At 36.9% G+C, this 22,721-nt stretch overlaps 1 protein-coding gene across 1 annotated transcript in view; it reads right to left on the minus strand.

The window, feature by feature from the left end:
* Positions 1-22,721, minus strand: part of adam19a (ADAM metallopeptidase domain 19a) — a 110,707-nt gene that overhangs the window by 47,142 nt on the left and 40,844 nt on the right. Inside the window, 1 exon segment of the mRNA XM_048185268.1 lies at positions 1,762-1,837. Within this exon segment, the coding sequence (XP_048041225.1) occupies positions 1,762-1,837 (76 nt within the window).

Below are 22,721 nucleotides of genomic sequence, written 5' to 3' on the forward strand. Positions count from 1 at the left end.
AGCTGTACACCCATCCTGTGCTGCTCACTCGAGGGGGCAGCTGGAAGCTGTTAAAAGGGCTCAAAAATAATCAGGGGTGTGACTCCACTCCCATCAACCCTTGTCAAGTGATGGAAACGCAATTACAAAGCTCAGAGCTTGTGCAGGGACAGCAAGTGGATTTGGGATCCTTCATAACAATCTGAAAAGGCAGTTTACGGCTGAAGAAATTCACTTGTGGTTTGTATCCTTTTCTGGCTGATCAATAAGTCGGATTTTAGAGATGTGTGCAGCAAAACAAGACTGTTTTGCAACGAACAGACAGTGTGAAAAATCGAGCAATTTTGTCTTATATTTCGAGTCACACTTTTTGATATCAAGTCGCTCTCTGCCTTGATTGAACCCGGCACTTCACACCTCAACCACATTCAACGGAAGAACATAAGTGACAAGTTTTCACAACTTTCTGCAAGAGTTAGCAATAAATTATCCGTATGAAATCTGCCTTCTGCAGCTAAAATATACCGTAATGGAATCTCCAGAGTCTTTTTTGCCCGTTAACTGAATGTTTTGCAGGAATCAAAAATAAGGAAAGAATTATTCATAACAAAAAATATCCCTACTGGCAGCTTTAGACTGTTTACCGGCTACATTGTATAAGGCTGTTTATTTGTGATTTGAGTGCTCAAGTATGTTTTTACAGGCCTGCTGATCATATAATATCACATGTGAGAAAGACAGAAAGAGTTTTACTAATAAAGATTTACTATGGCACACCATTGATGGTTGATCTGAAATAAAGATATTATATTACAGTATGTTATGCAGTAAATTATAATAAAATCAGTGAGCACAATCAGTGTTGGGTTGAGCTTGCTTGTTTGTTTTTTCAACAAATAACTGAAGGTAGTTGCAGTTGTGGCCTAATGGTTAGAGAGTTGGACAGGTTTGAGTCTCAGTACTGGCAGGAAATGTAGTTGCTTGCGTTACTTGTAATGTGTTAACCCCCGACACTGAGCACAACAACAATGAAAATGTTTTTACATGACATCAAAAGTAAAAAGCAGTAAAGTAATGAAAATATTGTGGGACAATATGTTTAACAGTCATGACAATAATGTCACAATGCAGAAAAGCTTCATGTAAAGTTTCTTTTTTTGGGGGGGGGGGGGGGGGGGGTAAAATATGACTGAGATTTGTTTTTGTTAGATACACTTCTAAACAAATTATTTATAAATTAGGTCTGTCAATCTTTTTTCTTTTTGATTTGACTGCTCATTAAATCATACATGGCTCATTACATGATGATCTCATTAAATAATCCAAGTTAATGCAAACAATCAGACTGCATTTTTTTGTGCCAAATGAAGATAATTCTAAGATTTTTGCAGCAGATTAAAACATTGAATGGAAAATGGATCTAATGAATCTTTAAAAGTCAATAGAATGTTAGTTTTATATCCATATCATTGAATATAAACTAACTACTGGCCAAAAGGCCACCACCATCTATTTTACAACCATATTTATTGCTTTTTTAATATAATTAATCAGAATAAATGAATGAGTACCACTAATATGTTTTTACAATATAAATTAAGCTTTATATGTCATAAATAAAACACACTGAAACCGAAGTCTGGTAACTGAGAGAAGCAGAGACAGAGAGAGGAACAGAGAGACAGACACATAAAAAGACACACACACACACACACACACACACACACACACACACACACACACACACACATCCACACATACAGAGGTCTCAGTACTGCTTACAGTGTGATTGCTGGTTTGGGTGACAGGGAGGCCATTCTCATAGTGAGTTTCAGTGAAGTCGTGACCCAGGAGCTCCCTAAGAGAGACAAAAAGAAAAAACAATCTGTCACTTTGATATCGCTACACACACATACACATTTGGTGGAGGTTTTTGCCATTTCCATAGCAATACGTCTTCTCAAGCAATGCTTTGAACGTTTAGATATAAAGAAAAGATGTTTCTATACAGTACATGTTATGAGGTTTAATGAATGCAATGTCTGTTTCAACTAGTCAGCAGTGATGCCCTAATATTAAACTTTTTAGGCCAATACCTACTGTACAAGTCACTAAAAATTACATATAAATGTATTTCTGATTACAAGCATATCGAGTTAAAGGACCTATTAGCCTGCAGCATCTAGTTTCATGGCAGAACTTTGTATATGTAGATAGACTGATACAAATATTTGTTTTATTTTATTTCCAGTAACCAGAACGTTCCCGACAAATCATTAACCTGATACATATGTATGTTCATGTGAACATCATTCTAATAACAGTCCCTCTGAACCATTCAGACTGCAGATGTCGTTTTCCCGTAAAAGCCTCACATGCTTCAAAGCACTGGCTCAATGAGGGAGAGAGAAAAAAACAGCCATCAATCCTGCTCTATCCCATCATTCCTTCCAGAAGTGAATCTTTCTTCATCACACCGTCCTCTCTGAAAATATCAGGCTGATAAGAGGCCAGGCTTCAGCTGGAGTGTTATTGTGTGGCTTTGGAAAGGGCGGGTGGTCAGAGCAGTGTTCTCGTCAGAAAGGGAGGCTGTGATTAGAGTGGGGGGTGTGCAGGATGTGAGGACTGACTCTGTAATCTTGTCTATCCATCAGGGCATGCACACATAACAACACGCTCGCACACATACATGCAGAGGGACACTACAACATTTATAACCATAAAGTCAAGTTGTTACATTTTTTGTGTGCCACTGGCTGTCTGATATTGAGCATGACTGCAGTCCACATGCACAATTTCCCCAATCAAACAATGAGATATGATATTTAAAGGTGAAGTGTGTAATTTAAGAGCCTCTATTATGTAATGCTAATGCTTACCATAACTGAAAATGCAAGCTTAGTGAGCTTGGATTCACAAGTTTAAAAAAATGATAGTATTATATTATGTTTGATGAAAGCACAGTCCAACTTCAATTGTTAAGTTGATGCCAAGTTGAGTATACTCAAAAAGCTGGTTTCCTCAAGTTTTTGAGGTTTCTCAACTTTAGATCTTTTGGCATATGCCACTAGTAGCACAAAATACATTAAAAAAATAAATAAACAATAAAAGGGCCCTCGCACCCAGGCTCACCGCCACCTTAGGAAAACTGTGAACAGTGGGCGATAGTCATTTAAGTGGATAAATAGAGGAGAAATATGGCATAGTCTTTTTGATGAATTGATTATAATTGAATATTGCCCTGTAGATGTCTTCAGGCCAGGACTATTATCAAATGTGAAGTTTGGAGCACATCGGACATTGTATGCCTGAGTTACAACAACTCCCTGTTTCGTGGTGTTAATCGCATACTTTAGCACTTAGCCAAGTGCTGCATGATTTAACGTGTTTCTAGCATGTTTGGTACTTCATGGCATATACAAATGTGTTTCTGGGAGTGAATTACAGTGCAAAGCATGCCATTTCCTGTTGCCAGCAGGTGGCGCTATGACTAACCGAATATTGGCATGTAGATGCCTTTAGGCCAAGACTCTTATCATACATGTGAAGTTTGGGGCAGATCGGACATTGTTTGCCTGAGTTACAACAGCTTCCTCTTTTATGGCGAAACATCAAAATTGTCAGGCCGCCATGGACACGCCCTTCAAAGAAAACTCACAATCTTTGCAATTTAACATCGCTGAGGCCTTAAGATTAGACTGACCAAATATGATGTTGATCTGATTAAATCTCTATGAGGAGTTAATCACAGTGTAAAACGTCATTTCCTGTTGCCTGCAGGTGGCGCTATAACTGTAACTGAATGTTGTCATGTAGACTTCTTCAGGTCAGGACTCTTATCAAACATGTGAAGTTTGGGGCAGATTGGATACTGCATGCCCGAGTTACAACAACTGTTTCAAGGCGAAACATCGAACTTTGTCAGGCCACCACCAACACCCTTCAGCGAAAACTCTAGACCTTTGCAATGTAACGTCGCAAAGGCCTTTAGATTAGACTGACTAAATATGATGTTGATCTGATTAAAGCTCTAGGAGGAGTTTGTTAAAGTACAACGTCTGGAAATGGCAAAAACAGCAAAAATGCAGTTCATTTTGGAGAAGAATAATAATTGACTGAGCAATAACAATAGGGTCTTCACACCATCAGTGCTTGGGCCCTAAAAATAACCTCCTACCACAAATCTTCTCCCCCCAATCTGTTCGGACAAACAGCCCAGCGATAATTAGACAAGTCAAATTGCTCAAACTGAACAATATTTTAAAAGCACCATAGTGCAATGTATTTACACTTGAATGGGTTGACTTGGACAAATAAATTGTAAATTAAAATATCTCTGCTTAAACTGAGATTAAAGAATACTGAAATGAAAATACAAGAACCCACTTCAAAGGCTAAACAATTACAGTGTTAAATGTCCTCCCCTTTCCCCCTTTTAAATTACTGACCTGATTATATATCAGGCAATAATTTTCAGGCCACTTACGTGACAGGCAACCTATAGAAGCTACAGCAAAGAGGACATAGACTAACCTTGAGAAACGTCTGTGTGAGACATTCTTACATTCTCAGCAGATCTGAATTTGATATTGCTTTTAGAATTATATTGCTTCTTGGTCTTCATGCTTTTAAAAGAGGTGAAGCTCTAACATGGCAGTACCACCAAAACAGTAGAGGTGAGTCATAAGTACAACCATTTTGGAAAGAGCTGCTGAGGAGCGAGGAATGGGCTAGGAAATGAAAAAAATCTTGAAACATGCAGCGAATCAGAGTGTTGACCTTTTGCATCCGACAAGAATGAAATTATGGCACATTTTCAATCTAAAGTTGGTTTGGAGACCGCCGCTGAGATGGAGGAGATTGTTGTGTGTGCGTGTGTGTCCATAACATTTCAATGAGAGAACACAGCTGGCAGTTTGATTTGTGTATTATTACTGAGAAAGCACCATTATCTGCGCATTCATAAATTACCTCAATGATTTTCACACTTTACGAGTTCCCCAAACTTCAGCCATAATAACTCTACAAGGATTGAAAAGTGCTTCATAAATGCCACAAACCCTCAGCGTAGTGAACTTCTCCTTTGGTCAGTCACCCTGTACTTTGAATTACCACCATTTAAAAGGTAAACACTTTTTACAGCATAGTGAGAAATGCACTCTCTTTCTGTATTACAATCAACAGACAAAACAAACCTGCCTATTAGCAAAGCTCACATCCACACATAAACACTAACCACTCAAGCAAATCACTGCTCTGAGCCACACACTCATTACCTCTTCCACACTCAGCCACACTGACACAGTGGCAAATATTTGAGGGTTGTGAGGGGAAAAAAACACAAAGTTAACTCCCTGAGGTCCGAAAACGCGCCGGCGCGTTTTGCAGGATTTTTTTCATATTGCAGCAAAACAGACTTAAAATACTCCGGCATTTCTTGTCATAGAGACATAAGTAATATATCAATTGAAACTATAGAATGTCTTCTTTTATTTGTGTACACTGTTGTGTTGTGCTTTTTGTAAAATAAAGAAAACTAACATGATGCGTGATCTCTCCTCTCCCTCTGAACGAAGTCCAATCTGATAGTTCTCAGAAAATGAACTGTAACTTATGAATACTAATGACAAAAAAAAAATGACACTTACGTCTAAAGAAACGTTGAAATGTCAGGTTTTAAATCGTGTAAGTCAAATCGAAAACAAACATTCTGTGTTTATGTAATCTGTATGAAAAGAGAGCCATGTCAGAAGTCCGAGATTCAGCTCATTATCCGCTAATGCGCCCACGGAGCCAGCGCTATTCAGACGCAAATTCTGAGTCAATACATGTATACATTGTCTCAATCGTGTATTTATTGTCTTGAAAAGTGTTTATTTGGATGTTAATGCCATGGTTAGCGATCTCTAGAAGACATGCCGTTAGTTCCTAGTTCCTTTTCTTCTTTATATGAATTTGTGGCCTAAAGGTGTACAGAGAGCGCCCTCCGGCTGCAAGTATGAATTAAAAACACCATTCCTGAAATGTCCTCTTCTTCTTTAGAATAATTTGTGGACTAAATGTGCACAGAGAGCGCCCTCCGGCTTCAAGTATGAATTGAAAACACTGTATCCAGCACTCATATTGATGACAATAAATATTACTTCTCAGTATAGAAAATTGACATAAATATATAAGAATCCATCAATATTTCTCCAAATGTGCATGCTTTTAAGCTAAAAGCCTATATGAAATGCCATAGAGGTAACATAATTGTTCAGACACTTTGCATCACAGAAATACATTATATTTTAAAGAATATAATAGAATACCATTATTTTAAATTGTAATAATATTTCACAGTTTTGCTGTTTATGATGAGCTGAGACATTATTACAGAGGGTTTTTTTTCACAGCCTACCTGACTGAAAGGCCTCATTAATATGCAAGTCATTTCAGGTCATTATTATGTGATTCTTTTGTCTTCTCAGGTGTAAATGGCCCATTATTCATGATGATTCACGCCTCCACGCATACTGTGTTTCTTGACAAAAAGTGTCTTACAAAAACTAAATCAATAAATTGTTTTATATGAAGGAGTAGGCAGCATAATTTTTACATAATTCTGAAGCAAAAACTCTAGTCTACAACCTCAAATACTCAGAAGTCTTGTGAACACAGATTTAATATACTTTTTTTGGCCTTATTTCAGTGACTTAAGCTTTTTGTTTTTTCAATAACCACACATAAACATTATTCCTTCAAAAATACAAACATGTACATACATGTTCCTCACATATTATTGTAGCCTAGTTTGTGCTGAATACAGTATAATGATACTTTTGTCATTTATATGTTTATGAACAACTGAAAAAAGCACAAATGTCAGGGCATGTCAAAACTTCTCCAAGCCCCAAATCAGCCTCAGACTCCAGAGGGTTAATGTGATCAACAAAGCATGAGTCACAATGTTTTAGTTTATGTTGGAAACTACAATGTACATGTTGATCTAACACCTATTTTAACTGGCCAAATGCTGTTAACTGTTAAAAGAACATGCAGGCTAAAGCCCTGTGACATAAACAGCTCACTTAGGCATTGCATACCAATACTTCAGTGTTTTTTGTGCATTTGTGTCCAGATAACTATCACTTACTTTGATGTTTAAAATCCCCAGAATAAAATTATGTGGTTGTTTTTAGAGAGGTAAGCTTTGTTACTCAGAGAATTATGGGCAATGAACAGCAATAGCTGTGTTTGCCAGAAGTGTAATCAGTTTAGCTTGAGAGGCAATAGTCAGTAATGTTTGTATATCAGAGTTAAAGGAATATTCCAGGTTCAAAAAAAGTTAAGCTCTATCAGCAGCACTGTAGGCATAATATTGGGTACCAAAGAAAATAATTTGCCTCTCAGTTTAAATGTGAAGCCTGTGTTTTTCCACTTACATAAATTAAGTAAAAAACTGTTTCTTTTTTGAAATATTAAGGTGTTTGATGATTTCTTGAAGTGAGAATACTTTTCTAGGGGGACGAACTTCTTGGTACACATGTACAACATAAATCTTTACTTCAAGCCAACAGTTCTTTACAGTGCAGTTACAGTACATCAAGTCATCATGACAACAAAGTTAAAAGATTATGATTTCATAGAAAGTCATTAAGCAAATCTTTTTTAAACGTATCTGATAACAACATAATGTTTTGTGGCTTTTAAAACAGGGTGTATTTCATGAAGTGACCCTATATTCTGTGATCATTAAAAAAAAAAAAAAAAAAAAAAAAAAACAGAGGAACAAAGTCAACAAGTGATTATAAACATTATGCCACAGATGCTGTCCACATAGCTTGTCTTGCACTGAACCCAAAACACTTCTAAAGAGCATTACAGACAATCGTTTTTGATAGCTCGAACAATGCTTCAATAGTTGCCAATTTCAAAGGAATAGCTTGCATAATGATACCGCATGTTTTATATATATATATATATATATATATATATATATATATATATATATATATATATAAAGGTTAAAGTTCAATCACTGGAGTGTTATTAGGCAATAAGCTTCAATAGCACTGTTTGTCCCATCTCAGAGATCCCATCAGAGTGTTAGGAATGATGTGCATAATGTATCGGACGTATTATATTTATATATTCTGAAATGTAGAGATAACCAACAAGATTTGAATTGCTTTGAATTTCAACAAAGTTGCAAAGGACCTTGTAGAATAAAATACAGGCAGGATTAAATTGGCATGACATGGTTAAATGTCAGGGATTCTGATAAACATCTAAAAAACATTAATGAGTTTTTGCAAACAATGACTCCAGACTAATATGATTGTAACAGTCTTCAACTAATCTGATCCCATGATTATTCATAATCAATGTTTTACTTATGATAACTATGACCTAACTTAAGTGCTGCACTTAGCATCCATATTTCCCTTAGAAACATATTTAATCAGTGTGGTTGTGGAACCTAAGGTAGCCTTAATTTTTTAAGCCAATCATACAACCTACATACAAGTCAACTTCAGTTTTGTACATACCTGATCTTAATTAATGAGCATTGTGGGCAATATGTATCCATAGCGTTCAGAAATCTCATGAAAATGTGTACTCTGATTACTTGCCTATATGATGTTGCACAAAAAATAAAGCCAGTAGACATCGGAGTGGCCAAACTGTGGCTAAAATTCTTAGTAATGGCTCAGAAAGGGACAATGCTACTTGTTAAAGGGTCATATTTTGTAACCATTTAATTTTTAACCCCTGAGGACCACTCATGATAGTGAAGTATTTTTCAGCAAAAAGTTTTCATGACCTTCTCCCTGACCCTTTGAAGTTGCTGAACAAATCTTGAAAAAGCTGTTCCCTTTCAAGGGAACTCCCTATAGGGGTGTAACAGTACACAGAAGTCACGGTTCGGTACGTGCCTCGGTTTTGGGGTCACGGTTTGGTATGATTTCGGTACAATAAAAAAAAGGTTGTTAATTTTACGTATTGGGTAGGACTAAGGGATGTAGACTAAGGTCATGCAGAATAATGCATTAATATGTGCTTTTCTAAGTACTAATAAACAGCAAATATCTTAGTAATATGCATGCTAATAAGCAACTAGTTAATTGTGAGAATTGTACCCTAAACTAAAGTGTTACCAGAAAAAGGAACTCAATAATGCTAGGTTTCTTTTCATTTATTTTGAACACAGTAGTGCAAATCCCAGTTTATTCCACCTAGCGGCTTTTAGTCCCTCCTGAGGTAGTTGGTATAGTACAGCCTCCTTTAGTGTAAGCACTAAACATAATGCACTCTTGCATAGGTCATATTTTTTTTTTGCAGGGCTGATAAAAAACAAAAGATATTTGGTCACAATCAGCTACAAAACTGAAAAGCAGCTTGTATTATAAAAGTACAAAACAAACAGAATGAAAAATAAAACTTGTGCATTAGGAGTGTTACAATTTGCTCCACTTAAACTATATTGAAACTTTCAAAGCTTGAGCCCAACCCTTCTATACTTAAGTTCTGCTCTGTTTTGTGCACAGTTGAGAGTGTGAACCTTTCAAAGTATACTCCTTTGTTTGTGAGCACAGAAAGACACATTCGCGGTTGCATCCACTTCACAAACTGGCACACCAGATCCTCCTGTGGGCTCAGGAAAAGCTGGTCTCCCTGAGAGCAGTGTATATCCCTGGGCACCAAAATCAGGCATCCTGTTGAGGAAGGGGTTATGGCCCCGAGGTGGTGCAGTCTGGAGGGAGTACGGCCATGTGGAAGTGGACCTAGTCTCAAGAAACTACACACTGTCCGCTTTGGTTCTCCCTCAGCTGGATGCCATGGTGCAGACATGGCCAAGGCCGTGTCTGTACGTCTCCTTCCCAATCGCTCTGCTCCCAGGTGTTCTGGAGAGAGTCCATTGGGACGCGGTCCATCTGTTGGTAGTAGCCCATTCTGGTCAGCCCGAGTATGGTTCTTGGACCTGGTGTCCCTTCTCAACAGCTCTCTGTGGAAGATTCCGGTCAGGAGGGACCTTCTGTCTCTGGCAAAGGGCTCAATCCTTAACCCCCACCTGGGATTGTGGAAACTGTAGGTTTGGCCTCCCAAATCCTAGAGTCTGGTCTATCAACTGAAGTTGTTGAGACCATAATTCACTCCAGAGCTCCCTCCATGAGAAAACTATATGCCTTAAAGTGGGGAGTCTTCACCTTAAGGTGCTGAAATCACCAGCTGGACCCAGTTAACTGCCCGGCTGGTACAGTGCTGAAGTTCCTGCAGGATCGCTTCTCTGCAGGGTTATCCACCTCCGCTTTTAGGTTTATGTGGCAGCCATAGCTGCTTACCATGCCCCTTTGGGTTGCCCAGTTAGGGCACTGGATGCTTACGTTCACAGAGCTGTCCTGTGGCACAAGACTGATCAATTGTTTGTGTGCTTTGGGTCACCTAGAAAAGGGGCCCCATCATCCAAGCAGAGAATGAGCAAGAGGATAGTCGAGCTGTCTCTCTTGCATATGAAGAGGCTGGATAGCCTTCACCCATGCAGTCAGAGCTCATTCGAAAAGCCTTTTTGTCAGGGGTATCCCTACAAGTGTGATGTCGCGGGCTGGTCCTCTCCACACACATTTGTGAGGTTCTACAAAGTAGACTTGGATCCCACACCAGAATCCCAGGTGCTTATGTCTTAGCTGTGCTCACCATGATTCACACTACGCAGGTACTTGTCCTGAGGAGTGGGTATTATCATTCCCATAGCGTCTCCGACGCAGCATGAGTTCCCTTGAAAGTAGGGATGCACAGATCCGCCTTTTACCGATACCGATACCTGGGATTCAGTATCAGCCGATACCGATCTGATCCGATATTCAAGTAATAAGAAAAGTGCTAATTTACCTAATAAACTGTATGCCTCACTTGGGGCTGACGGTCGGCATGACAACCGTGCCACAGCAGTCGTGGAGTGTCACCGGCGGTAGTGTGGCATGTATATAATATATAATCTCAAAGGTCGCTTTGACCGAAAATTTTCCATCATTAATGGAATTTTTTTTTAGCAGTGACGGAAAAAGTCTGCAGCCTGTCCATCATTTTCACAGATTACTGAGGCTGATGTAACTTGTAACTGTAATTCCCACCCCTGTCCAGTAGGTGGTGAGTACGCTCCAGTGTGGCAGCAGAGCGTGAGTTCAGTCTCCAGAATAAAATGAATAAAATGATGTAATCAGCAAATGATTACACACACCCAGTTTGTCCATTTTATTATATATTATATTATAATACTTATGCTTACATAATTAAGTTTCTAATCCATTTTGTTTTATTTTTCTTGATGCTGACTATAAGTTTATGCGAATGGCTTTTCTGAGGTAAATACGTGACATTGTTTACAACACTGATTGAACTGACATGATACAGATTTCAATAAGCTACTGCAACTTTCAACATATTTTTTGACATTCATTCATGTTTATTTACTTCTGTAAAGTAGGCTAGTAAAGAGGAAGAGATGATCGCGTTCACTCACAATCCTCAAAAAGTGTTGAGATGAGATGAAAGATGAAAACTTAAAAGTGATGCAGACTTCATTTAACTTTTTTTTCATAATACTTTCTTTTCACAATATAAATAAATGCATAGCCTAGGCCTATTTGTTTATCCTATAAGTTTGTGAATAAATATGAAAATGTGGACGAAATCAGAAGATATTAAATGTCTTATAATTAAAATATAAAAATTAAAATGATGCAGCAACATATGATAGATAGGACAGAACAAAAAAAAATGCTTTTAACAATCTTTCATTGTGCAAAAGTATTATAATATGAACGGCTCCCATACAGAGCGGCACAAAGCGCTTATGCGCATCCCGTGTGCAGAATGATGCGCTTGAAGCATCATGGAGTCACAGCGTTCCGCAGTGAAAAGTTCAAAGTATTGTATTACCGGTATCTTGATGAAGTGTAATAATAGAAACATTGATTCATCTTGGAGAGAGTTTCATTGTGTTGACTGTTGTAACTGAACTCGGCACACAGTCTGAATGCTGAATGGAGAATGACTGATAATAACTGAACTTTAATTTAACGACTTAAATATTCATCTGTACCTCAAATTAAACTATGGAATGGCTTCAGAACACTTGGAATATAGTGCACAGAAACTTTATGGTGCTTTTTAATGTTTATGTGCCTTTTGTGGAGCTTAACAATAACACAGAATAGTACACGCACAGTATCGGATTTGGATCGGTCCCGTCCGGCCGATACCCGATCTGGCAAAAATGGCAGTATCGGAGCCGATACCGATCTGAATATCGGATCGGTGTATCCCTACTTGAAAGGGAACATCTCAGGTCACGACTGTAACCATGGTTCCCTGAAAAGGGAACGAGACGCTGCATTGCCCTGCCATACTTCCTGCATGCCTGTGATCGAATTGCTTTGGCCAATCAATCAGAAGCTGGCATTGTTCGGTCCGGGTGCTATTAATAGAGCTTCCTGGTCATGATGTCATGCACTATGCGGTAATGTCCAGCAACACCATTGCATTGGACCGATTACACATGTGCTTCAAGATGCAATCACGCAGAAGAATTCCCATAGCGTCCCTATCCCTGATGCAGCATCTCGTTCTCTTTTCAGGGAGCCATGGTTACAGTCACCTTAGAAGTCTTTGCAGTTTAGTTTTAGTGTCTTTGTGGGCTGGGAATGAAGATTTTAATTTTGAATATTACAGTATATTTTCATAATAAGAACACTTATTTCTGACCAACTTTCTTTTGATGTTTGATTTGTAGGATTAATACAGACATCAACGAGAGTAACTTATAAAACTTTGAAATGGTTTCAGCAAATAGGCATTACACATTTGGTAGCAAATTTATTCTACTATTTTAACCAAGGCAGAGAATATTTAAAAGGAGGAAAGGGGAAATGAAATAATTTTAACCTGAAGAAACACCTTTACAATTGGGGACAATAATATAAAAATGATGAGCTTTCTTTTAATTAATTTCACAAGGTCCCTGTGGTAATAGAACCACTGAACTAAAACCACTTATTCTTTTTCTCAGAATGGAAGCCAAATCACCTGTTAGTAGTTTTGAGCAGGTAAACTCGGGCAGCTGCACAGTGGTCTGTGCTGCTCAATCAAGCGAAAGCTGGACGCCGATTCATTTCTAAGGTGGAGTCCCAGTAGGCAAAAGATAGGGGAGAGGACGCGTGCATGATTTGAGACAGACGGCTTCCCGGCAGGAGTTATGATGGTTATAAGAGGTGCACAGGCTAGAGTTGCTGGAGTTACAAGCATTGCGGCAAACAGCCATTCAACATGAATTCTCTTAAAAAAAAACGAAAAAAAAAAACAAACAGCTTTAACCTTTTTCACAGTGAACAATAAATACATCAACTATAACTGACATGCTCAGATTCAATTATATTGCTAAAATGTGCTTAAATTCTAAATTCAAGCATTTAAATTAACTACATATTCATATTTCTGCACATGCAATCTGAGTACCAGCTTTTACATTACTGTGCAAAGGTTGGCTGCCAGATTTAAGCAAGTGCACATCCATCTGCTTCCTCCAACTAATGTAGCACATCCATCCTTTTGCTCCCACTGATGTAACACCCTCCAACAGTTATCTGACTGAATGAATAGCTGGCATGAGAAAATGTAAGACTGTTTAGGAATCAAGCATTTCTAAAATTATGCAATTCCTTTTAAAGATGAAGTGTGCCATTTTTTTTATGTTCAAATACTTTTTTCTATCCCAGCTTAATATGCAAAGGCAACAACATAAGCCATTCATAGGTTGTCTTCCTGAAGAGTGTAAACAGTGTATCAACTTTTGGCTTTTAACCAATAGTGACTGGGGAAGAACTAGAAGTGGATTTCCAAAAGTCCTGATATACAGTCCAACAGCACTGTATCACTCCATTTGTCTGTGTCAAACACCTGCATCAGCCTCTAAAAACAAGATAACATGACAATGTTTATTGCATTTCTTCTGCACACTCTGAGACACAAGTAATTTATGAAGTATGAAAAAAGAGCCACAGTGGCTTCCCCAACTGCAGCAACTTCAATTTTTATTAAAGATATTTTGTGCCAATTTCCCAGAAAGTGATGATTTTGTTCTTCTGAACCAACTGGAAGGAAATTGTGCTTTATTCACAAATGTTTTATGCAATTTTCCAGTTTTGCACAGTTTTTGAGTTAAATTCGCAAGTTTTCGCGAGGTTTTATGGTATAAATATAGCTAGTTTTAGTGGTAGGGATTATCTGGTGACTGTTGCTAAATCCATAATCACACACTAGCACACTTTTTCTTACTTAGGAAGATATGGTAAAAATAGTAAGAGCAGTATGCTAGTATGAACAGTGTTGTGCAAGTTACTTCCAAGCTGTAATACATTATAGATAACTTGTTACTAGGGCTGGGTATTGACACAATTTTCATGATTCAATTTGATTTCTATTCACATGCTTGTGATTCGATTTGATTACGATTTCGCTTTGATTCGATATCGATTATTTTGGATGTAGTATATCAGATATAGTATAAGGCAAATTTTCTAGAAGAAAAAAATCTCTCAACTAATGCTGTAAACTACACATGGGAGTCAGTTGGTAGGTGGTTAATGATGTTTTTATTATAAATAAAGTTTAGAATTACATAATCATATTTCTACTCCAGTTCGTTAAAAAAAAAAAAAAAAAAAAAAAAAAAAAAAAATATATATATATATATATATATATATATATATATATATATATATATATATAAAAACATTTAAATCGTCAATCTCATAACTGATTTATTCAAACATGCATTAAATATTAAAGTACATTATAATGAATATGTATCGGTGCATAGCTATATTTATCAGAATGTTGCTTTCTAGAGTACACTTTTCTAGCTGACTAACGAGTTTATGGTCACTGAATATGTTTTTCTGAGGTAAATGTGACGTTACGTGACATTGTGTACAAGCTGTTTTATTGACATCTTTCCGAGGTTGAAACACTGATTGAGCTATTACACGAGACATGATACGGATTTCGGTAAGTTGTACTGTATATTTTAACATACCTTCAGATGTTTAGTCATGTTTATTTCGCGCTGTAACTGGTATTAAAGCGGAGGAGCCGCTTCTCTTTAACTGAGGCGCTAAAGCGATCTGTCACGTCACATTAAACAGCGCCAAAACGGTATTTATTGTTTGAATCTCATAATAAGATGGATGTCATTTGAATTCTGAGACTTTGCTTCATATCAAAAGTAACAAAGCACAAAGATTATTGCGATTTATTGGATGGGAGGCGCTACATGTTCTGTTCAACTGAAAACAGACTAGACTAATCGATTCTTGAGATTTAAGAATCGATATCGGTTCGTAAAAATGAGAATCGATTAAAATCGTGAAATCGATATTGTTTACCCAGCACTACTTGTTACTTTTATTTAAAAATAATTCTTTACCTTACAATATTACTCTCAGAATTGTAATGCGTTACATTACTCCTGTATTACTTTTGAGTTACTTTCATCAAAATAACTACAGTGTAACTACAATTACATTTTGGGCTAAAAGTGTGTTGTAATGCAAGCGTTACTGAACATGTACCGAGTAAAATATTACTGAAAATTACTTAGTAATGCCTTACACTACTGCGTTACAGCAAAAAGTAATACGTTACTGTAATGCATTACTTTTGTAACGCATTACTCCCAACACTAAGTATGAATCATTCACTCAACCATTTAGGAACAAAACAAGTGACTGTCTATATGGCTGTGTCTCATTTTGAACTGCTCCCTCCAGAGGTCGCATTTGTCAGTGGCATAAGTTATTGGGGGTGTTTCATTTCAGAAATGTAACCATTTTAAAAATGGTGAAATGACAGGCTCGATGACGTACACAGCCAAAAAATTCGGAGGACACAGCCTTCGAAATGAGACATATCTTATGAGTGAATTACTGAATCAATCACTCAACTGATTCATTCAATATTATGTCTACACTGTATAAAAAGAGCATTGGTGATTGACTACAATCCAGGGCTTTTTTTTTTTTTCACATCCAAGTGTGATGAGCGTCAGTATTGTAGTGCGCGTGTCCTCTCGTCCTTTTCCTGCCTTTAATGATAATGATGTTGATGCTTATTCCTCAATCTCATAGGTGATGAATTAAAGAGAAAAATTCAAAGGAAGCAGTGCTGGTCCAATTCTTCTTCTGGACATGAAAAAGAGGAAATGCTCACTACAGCAACTTATAAAAAAACAACTGTGAGGGCTTGTGGTGAAGGAGGCACTGAGCACAGGCAGAGATAAGTGAGTGTGAGTGTGTGTCTTATTACACTTCTATTTTCAACCACCAGAGTCTGGGATAACTGTCCAGTGGACTTCACTTTAGATTAATGTGCTTGTTTTATGCACAGCTGGGTTTGAGGAACAAAAAGAATTGGACTTGTCTGCGTGTGTGTGTGTGTGTTTCTCTGAGGGAAAACAGGTGCAATTCAGCAATCAGCAATAGAAAGAAATTACTCATAGCTCTTAGTTGAAAGGCTCACTTGAACAAGCTTGAAAAAAAGAGGCCATCTCAGGAGCAAAAGCCAGTTTATGACCACACATCTGTCCAAAACACACCTATTCGTGAAAAAACATCTTATTCTTCCCATCTTAATCTGTTCACATATATGAATACATTTTCTATCACACTTTATCTATCACAGTTTATTGTATAAAACACTGAGATTCATTATCAATTTTTTGATGAATAGAAAGCAGAATAGAACAGCATTTGAGCAATAATTTCAAACAGAAATAATTTGTAACAGCTTAAAAGTACTATCATTGTATTAAATTTCATGCAATTGTAAAGCATCTATAATAGACATTTACTCATTTCCTGCCTAAGCACACCTTATTTTTTTCCGCTTGTTTTCTAAGAGTAAAAACAGGTGTGTGCAGAATGTTTGTTTGATGAATGTGAATAAGTGTGAATCTTGGTTAGCAGAACATGAAACCTTATCTGCCACTAACGGTCCACCACAACCCAGGATGTGTAACCGATTCTCGGCGGTTTGTGCAGATTAAAGTGTGATTCACGTACAATTTTAGGCAGCATCACTATTATTATGAGTCAAATGTAGAGTATTTAAGGTGCAACAAAACCCTCTTTGTAAGTGTTAAATGTGCAACTAATCCCACACAATGTCCTACAAATATGAATCATACCTTAAAATCTGTGTCGTATTGATTAGAGGCGACTTACATAGGCTTACACAGAAGGTGGGACTTGAGTCATATTTAGAAAGCAGAAAATCATAAAGAACTACGTTGGGCTCATTTGACCAGAACACCCTATAAACCCCCTGACAACACCCTAGCATCCCAGAACGACCATAAAGCAACAAACAGTTACAATCCTTGAAACCACAGTGCAACGGCCTGGAAACCATGCACTCAAAAAAATGATTCTAGCTGCTTGTTCAGTTTATTTAAATACAATAAGCTGAACCAACACAAATCTTTAGTTTTTTACTTAATTGGCATTTGCACTTAATTGTATTATGTTAAATGAAATTAAATTTGCAAAATGTTAGGTCAACCTAAACCATTTGTGTTGGGACTACATGAAACATTTATGTTGCATTGATTGAAACTGGGCAGTGGATTTCTAGTTCCCAGCATGCTTTGCGTAGGGAAAGATCAGGACAGTAAATGTTGAACTTAAGTGCTGTTTAATGTGTTTTTTAGGAAAGGGAAATACCTTTTAAAGTTTGATGTTCAGTTATATTTCACATTTAAAAGAGTTTATGTTATGTCAATTTTTTTTGAGGTTACCATTATGCTGAAGTGTAGACCTTGTGGTTAGGCTCTGGGTGGCTACATGAAATTAATCTATGTTGTTCTCAACAAGCTTTGACTGTGCTAAAGCCAGTGATGAGAAGTTCTTTATCTGATCATTACTTGCATGCTACAAATGTTACACTTAGCATATGAAAATGTATTATTTTAGTTTAGCTTTTATAGAAATATAAATAAATTAGTTTGAGGGCCAGCACATAAGTTACACAGTCTATATATGGTCATCAGCTTTATCCCTCTCAACGGTCATGAAACATGTATGTCTGTGTACAACAGCTATTCACAACCTAAGCACAAGCGCACATCTTCACCACGATGGTAACAAACAAAAAAAACAAAAAAAAACAATGTATACGCTACAAACTCTTTTAAATGTTCAAAATAACTAAACATTAAACACTTAAACACTAAGAGGTCTTTCCATTTCCTTAAAAGTGCAGAAAACTTGAGCAACACTGCACAAGGGCACCAGTCTGAATTGCAATAGCACTGGTTGGATCAACAAGAGTGAATTATGTTCAGGAAACATTCACAGAATACGTCAAATGAAACTGGTGTGATCTCATTCAATTAGGATGATTTTTACTCATCAGTACAATTAACCTAGCTTAAGTTCAAATAAATCAGTTCAACTGTGTGGAAATAGGTGTCATAATTGAATTAAGTTAGACCAACAAGTTATTTTTTTGAGTGTGCACTAAATGGCATCAGGTTTAAAAAAAACTTTCAGTAGTTTAAATTCAGAGTTTTCAAGGTTACTCAGATTGTGAAAGACTGACAAAGCAGCTATAGCTCAGCTTATTTTACTTTCAAAACAAGAAGAGGCAGACTTCTTTTTTACAGTACAATTTTAAGACAGGAACATGTGGCAAGCGTCTGTTTAATATTTTAAATAGTCAAAGAGCTGCTCATAAATAGTATTTTCCCCCCATTCTGAGCACAGAAGATTAACCACCAGCATCTCTCATAACAGCTGTTCTGCTGCAGTATCACAAAATCACATTTCCTTCTGGTCCTTATGATCCAAAGGGCTGTAAATTGTCAAAGAGACAATTCAACTACCATAAGATCTATCAAAGTCTGCCATAGTTTTGCTCATAGTCAATATGGTGGACATACCGACTCTCAACGGTATGCATTCTCTAGTCTGTTCTTACTGTATATGTTCTTCCTGTCTGTAAAACTGAAGGTGTATACAATTTTAAAAATGCTGAACTCAAAGTGTGGCAGAAAGAAAAGCTGAGCTCACAGCACTGGGGAGATGACTGCATTGTGTTTTATTGTTCAAATGAGAGGAATGAGACTTTTACAAACAATGTGAAGCCAATCAGGCAGTGAACAGCCTAGCAGGAGTTAAAAATAAGAGGGCTGTGGTCCAAATCATTTCTCATAAATTAATATAATTAAAAATAAACATTTTACTGCAGACAGAAAACAAGAGACTCACTGATTGTCATGACAACGGACAGCCACCTCTGGCACAATGTCTATATGGAAGTAAGCAGCATGTTGCAACTCGACAAAACTAGATCACTCCAATTATAATCAATGGAGTTGCCTAGCACTTCATTTTCCTCTGTATGACTTAAATAAAAATGTAAAATGTTTGATTTATATAAAAATATTTTTATTATTTTTAAATGTCTTTTATTTTATCATTTAAATCATATTTTGTTTGTATCTATATGCAGGCAATAATAACGTGTAAATGATGTGTTTTGCTCCTCTAAAATGACCCATGAAAATGAAATTTTAATACTAATGGATTTCCACTGAATTGTGAAGTACAGAATTATGTACCCGTTAGAAATAATGTTAAAATTTTACAGTAAGGTTCCACTACATTAGTTAACATGAACTAACAATGAATAATTCTTCTAAAACAAATGTTAATTTCAACATTTACTAATATATAATTAAAATCAAAAGTTGTATCTGTTAATATTATTTAATGATCCCAATAGTTAACATTAGTTAATGCATTAACATGAACTAACATTATTATATTATAACTAACAGGTTAACAAAGATTAATAAACACTGTAACAGAATTAATGCTCATTGTTAATGTTGCATTAACAAGCATTAACTAATGAGACATTATTGTAAAGTGTTACTGTAACACTTTACAATACTGTTTTTTTTTTTTTTTTAAACAGAAGGCTTAGTATTTCTTACAAAGTACTATTGTTGCCAACTTGAACATTTACAATAAGTATATTGCGGACATGCACACTGGTACCTAGCCTGTAATGGTCCATATATTTGATCCTTAATGTTAAAACTTTACTCTTGTTTAAATGTTTTTAGGGACAAAGTATACAAAATAAGTCAGCTGTGTGTGTGGACAAGAGCCAGAGAGAGAGAGACAGTGGCCCAGTGACCTACTGAGGGCACAAAATTCCTTGCCCTTTTAAAGCGGCACCATCTGTTACCAATCACCTCATTCAAACAAGCAGTACTGTACACTAGACACAGAGAGAGAACAAGAGCATGAAAACAAAGGAAATGGGGGATGGGAGCAGAGAGGAGGAAAAAAAGATCATCTGAGAACGTGTAAGCGAGAGAGAAAGAGAGAGAGAGAGAACACCAAAATAGAGGGAAGAGAGAGAAAAAAGAATATATCCTCCACTGTGTAAATTTGTCTAGAGTTTAGTGACTAAAGATATTTGGGGGGAGTTGGAGGCTATAAATATTTCAGCGCTAACAATAAATGACAGATGCTCAACTGTATGTCTGTTGGCTTCATGGTAATACAAACATACTCAGTGTTCCCCTATAAGGACTGTACTTCAACACAGCACTGCTGACACTTCTCACACAAGATCTGACAAAGATAAACTAAGTTTGAGAAAGAGGAGCTTCGGTAACTGTTGAGCTGAAGGCTTTTAGGTCAGAAACACATATGGAAATGCAAAAAAGAATGCTTAGCCAATACATAGCTCCGCTGGGACACCCTAAAATGAAAATTCAGTCTTCAGTTAATCACCACTACCTAAATACTGGTCTTTTCTTCACATATTGACAAAAAGCACTAATTTGACTGGAAAGTCTAACAGTAAGACCTCCATGAGTTTGGAATCACTATACATTCTGATACTATATCACGGGACAAAATATTGGCAGGAAAAAAAACTTTAATCCAACACAGCTGTGTAGAGTTGACATCCCTCCATCTCATTCCGTTTCAACATCGGAGTCGCTCTCAATATCAAACTGCTATTTCCACAAGCTTGTTCCTGCTACATGTCACAGTCACATTAAATACGGCAATAACGACAATAATTTCCACTATAATCAGTGAGCATTACGAGCGCTTATCTCTGAACTAAATGCAAATATGGAATCATCACTCTCAGTGATATTTTCAGTGAAGACTGAAGAGGGAAGGCTTACTTAATCTTGGGGATGCATGAGAGAGCAGATTACACAAACACTGGCTGCTTGTCAGGAAGAGAACAAAACAAGCCTTCTGCAGATGGGACTGCAGGGCAAAGAGTCTGAGAAATGCATCAGGGTGAATCAGAGTTGTGTTAGGCAGCATGCGACCGTTCTCGCTGCTGCAGATGGCATTCATAAATGCATAATCACATCATGCACAATTCAGCTCTTGTGTCTAATTTCGAAAGAATGTTAGGCTCTTATGAGAAGTTGTTTTTCTAAGAAACTGCGCTGCTAAATGCAGGTCTGGTTAGCACCTATGCAAGCAGAAGCTGCAACATCCTTTTTTCAAGGTGTAGCTTTGTTGTTGAAAGATTAGACGTATCTTTGTAAATGTTTTCTAGAGACTTGTTACGCGGTAAATATGCCGAAGGTTAAAAACTAACCCTTGGGGACTGTACTTGACCATAAATCAATTTAAAAGTGGCACACCCAATTCAAGAAACCTGCCAGATTGGTGGCAGAGCATTTAACATGAAACATTTACATTTCTGCTATAACAAATTGCTTGACATGCAGACTATGTTTGAATTTTGTAAACTTTATGTTTTAAATAGGAATGAAAGAAATGTAAACATATGTTAAGAAATGTAAGCACTCTAATTGTAATATATGCTTACTAAAGTGTGGCAGGTTTTCTTTTTTTGCATGCTGAATTGTGATTTACACTGTTACACTGCAAAGTTGTGTGTCGATTCTCATGCTGAGTGTCATGACAACAGTAAAGTGCTTCTGAAGCAGTATTTCCTTTGGCTTGAAATACAACCTGAAGCAAAGCACCTGCAGTCATTCACAAACAGAAATACAACGGAATCTAAAAAATGCAGTTTTTTTAAAAGTATACTATGCAACTTTTTGTTTGTTCAAACCAACCAACAGAGTCAGAGACTGATGCGCTCAGCGCTTGTCATATATCACAACTATTCAGTGTTTTCAACCACATAAAGTTTAGGTTTCAGACATTTAAATACACATATGTACTAGCAATAACAATACATCTATGGAAGTGGCAATAACAATCCTTTCAATTACAAATTGATGATATGTTTTATTCTTATCAGATACACATTGTGTAGATCACTATATAGTTTACTCTGTTCTTCTTCCACTTCACCATCCACTTACTTTCATGTGTTTTGGTGGAAAGGGATGAATTTACGTGTTGTAAATACATATATACATTCTCTAAATTGCAGTACAAACTAACATGGAATATTTCGTAGAATATTTCAAACTTGCGTGCAAAAGGGTTAAATAATGAGTCAATGTATCATCAATCCTTCTTCCAAAATGGTAAGCCAAAATGTTTTTTTGCATGAAACTGTGTACATACATCACTCACTCATGCATGTCTCATCATATCCATAAATAAACTTTTAGTTGTCACAAGGAGCGAGAAAGGTTGATATGGATGCACTAAATCTCAGACCTCTGGGGAATCACA

Source organism: Megalobrama amblycephala, linkage group LG3 (assembly GCF_018812025.1).
Source record: "Megalobrama amblycephala isolate DHTTF-2021 linkage group LG3, ASM1881202v1, whole genome shotgun sequence".
NCBI classification, from domain to species: Eukaryota; Metazoa; Chordata; class Actinopteri; order Cypriniformes; family Xenocyprididae; genus Megalobrama; species Megalobrama amblycephala.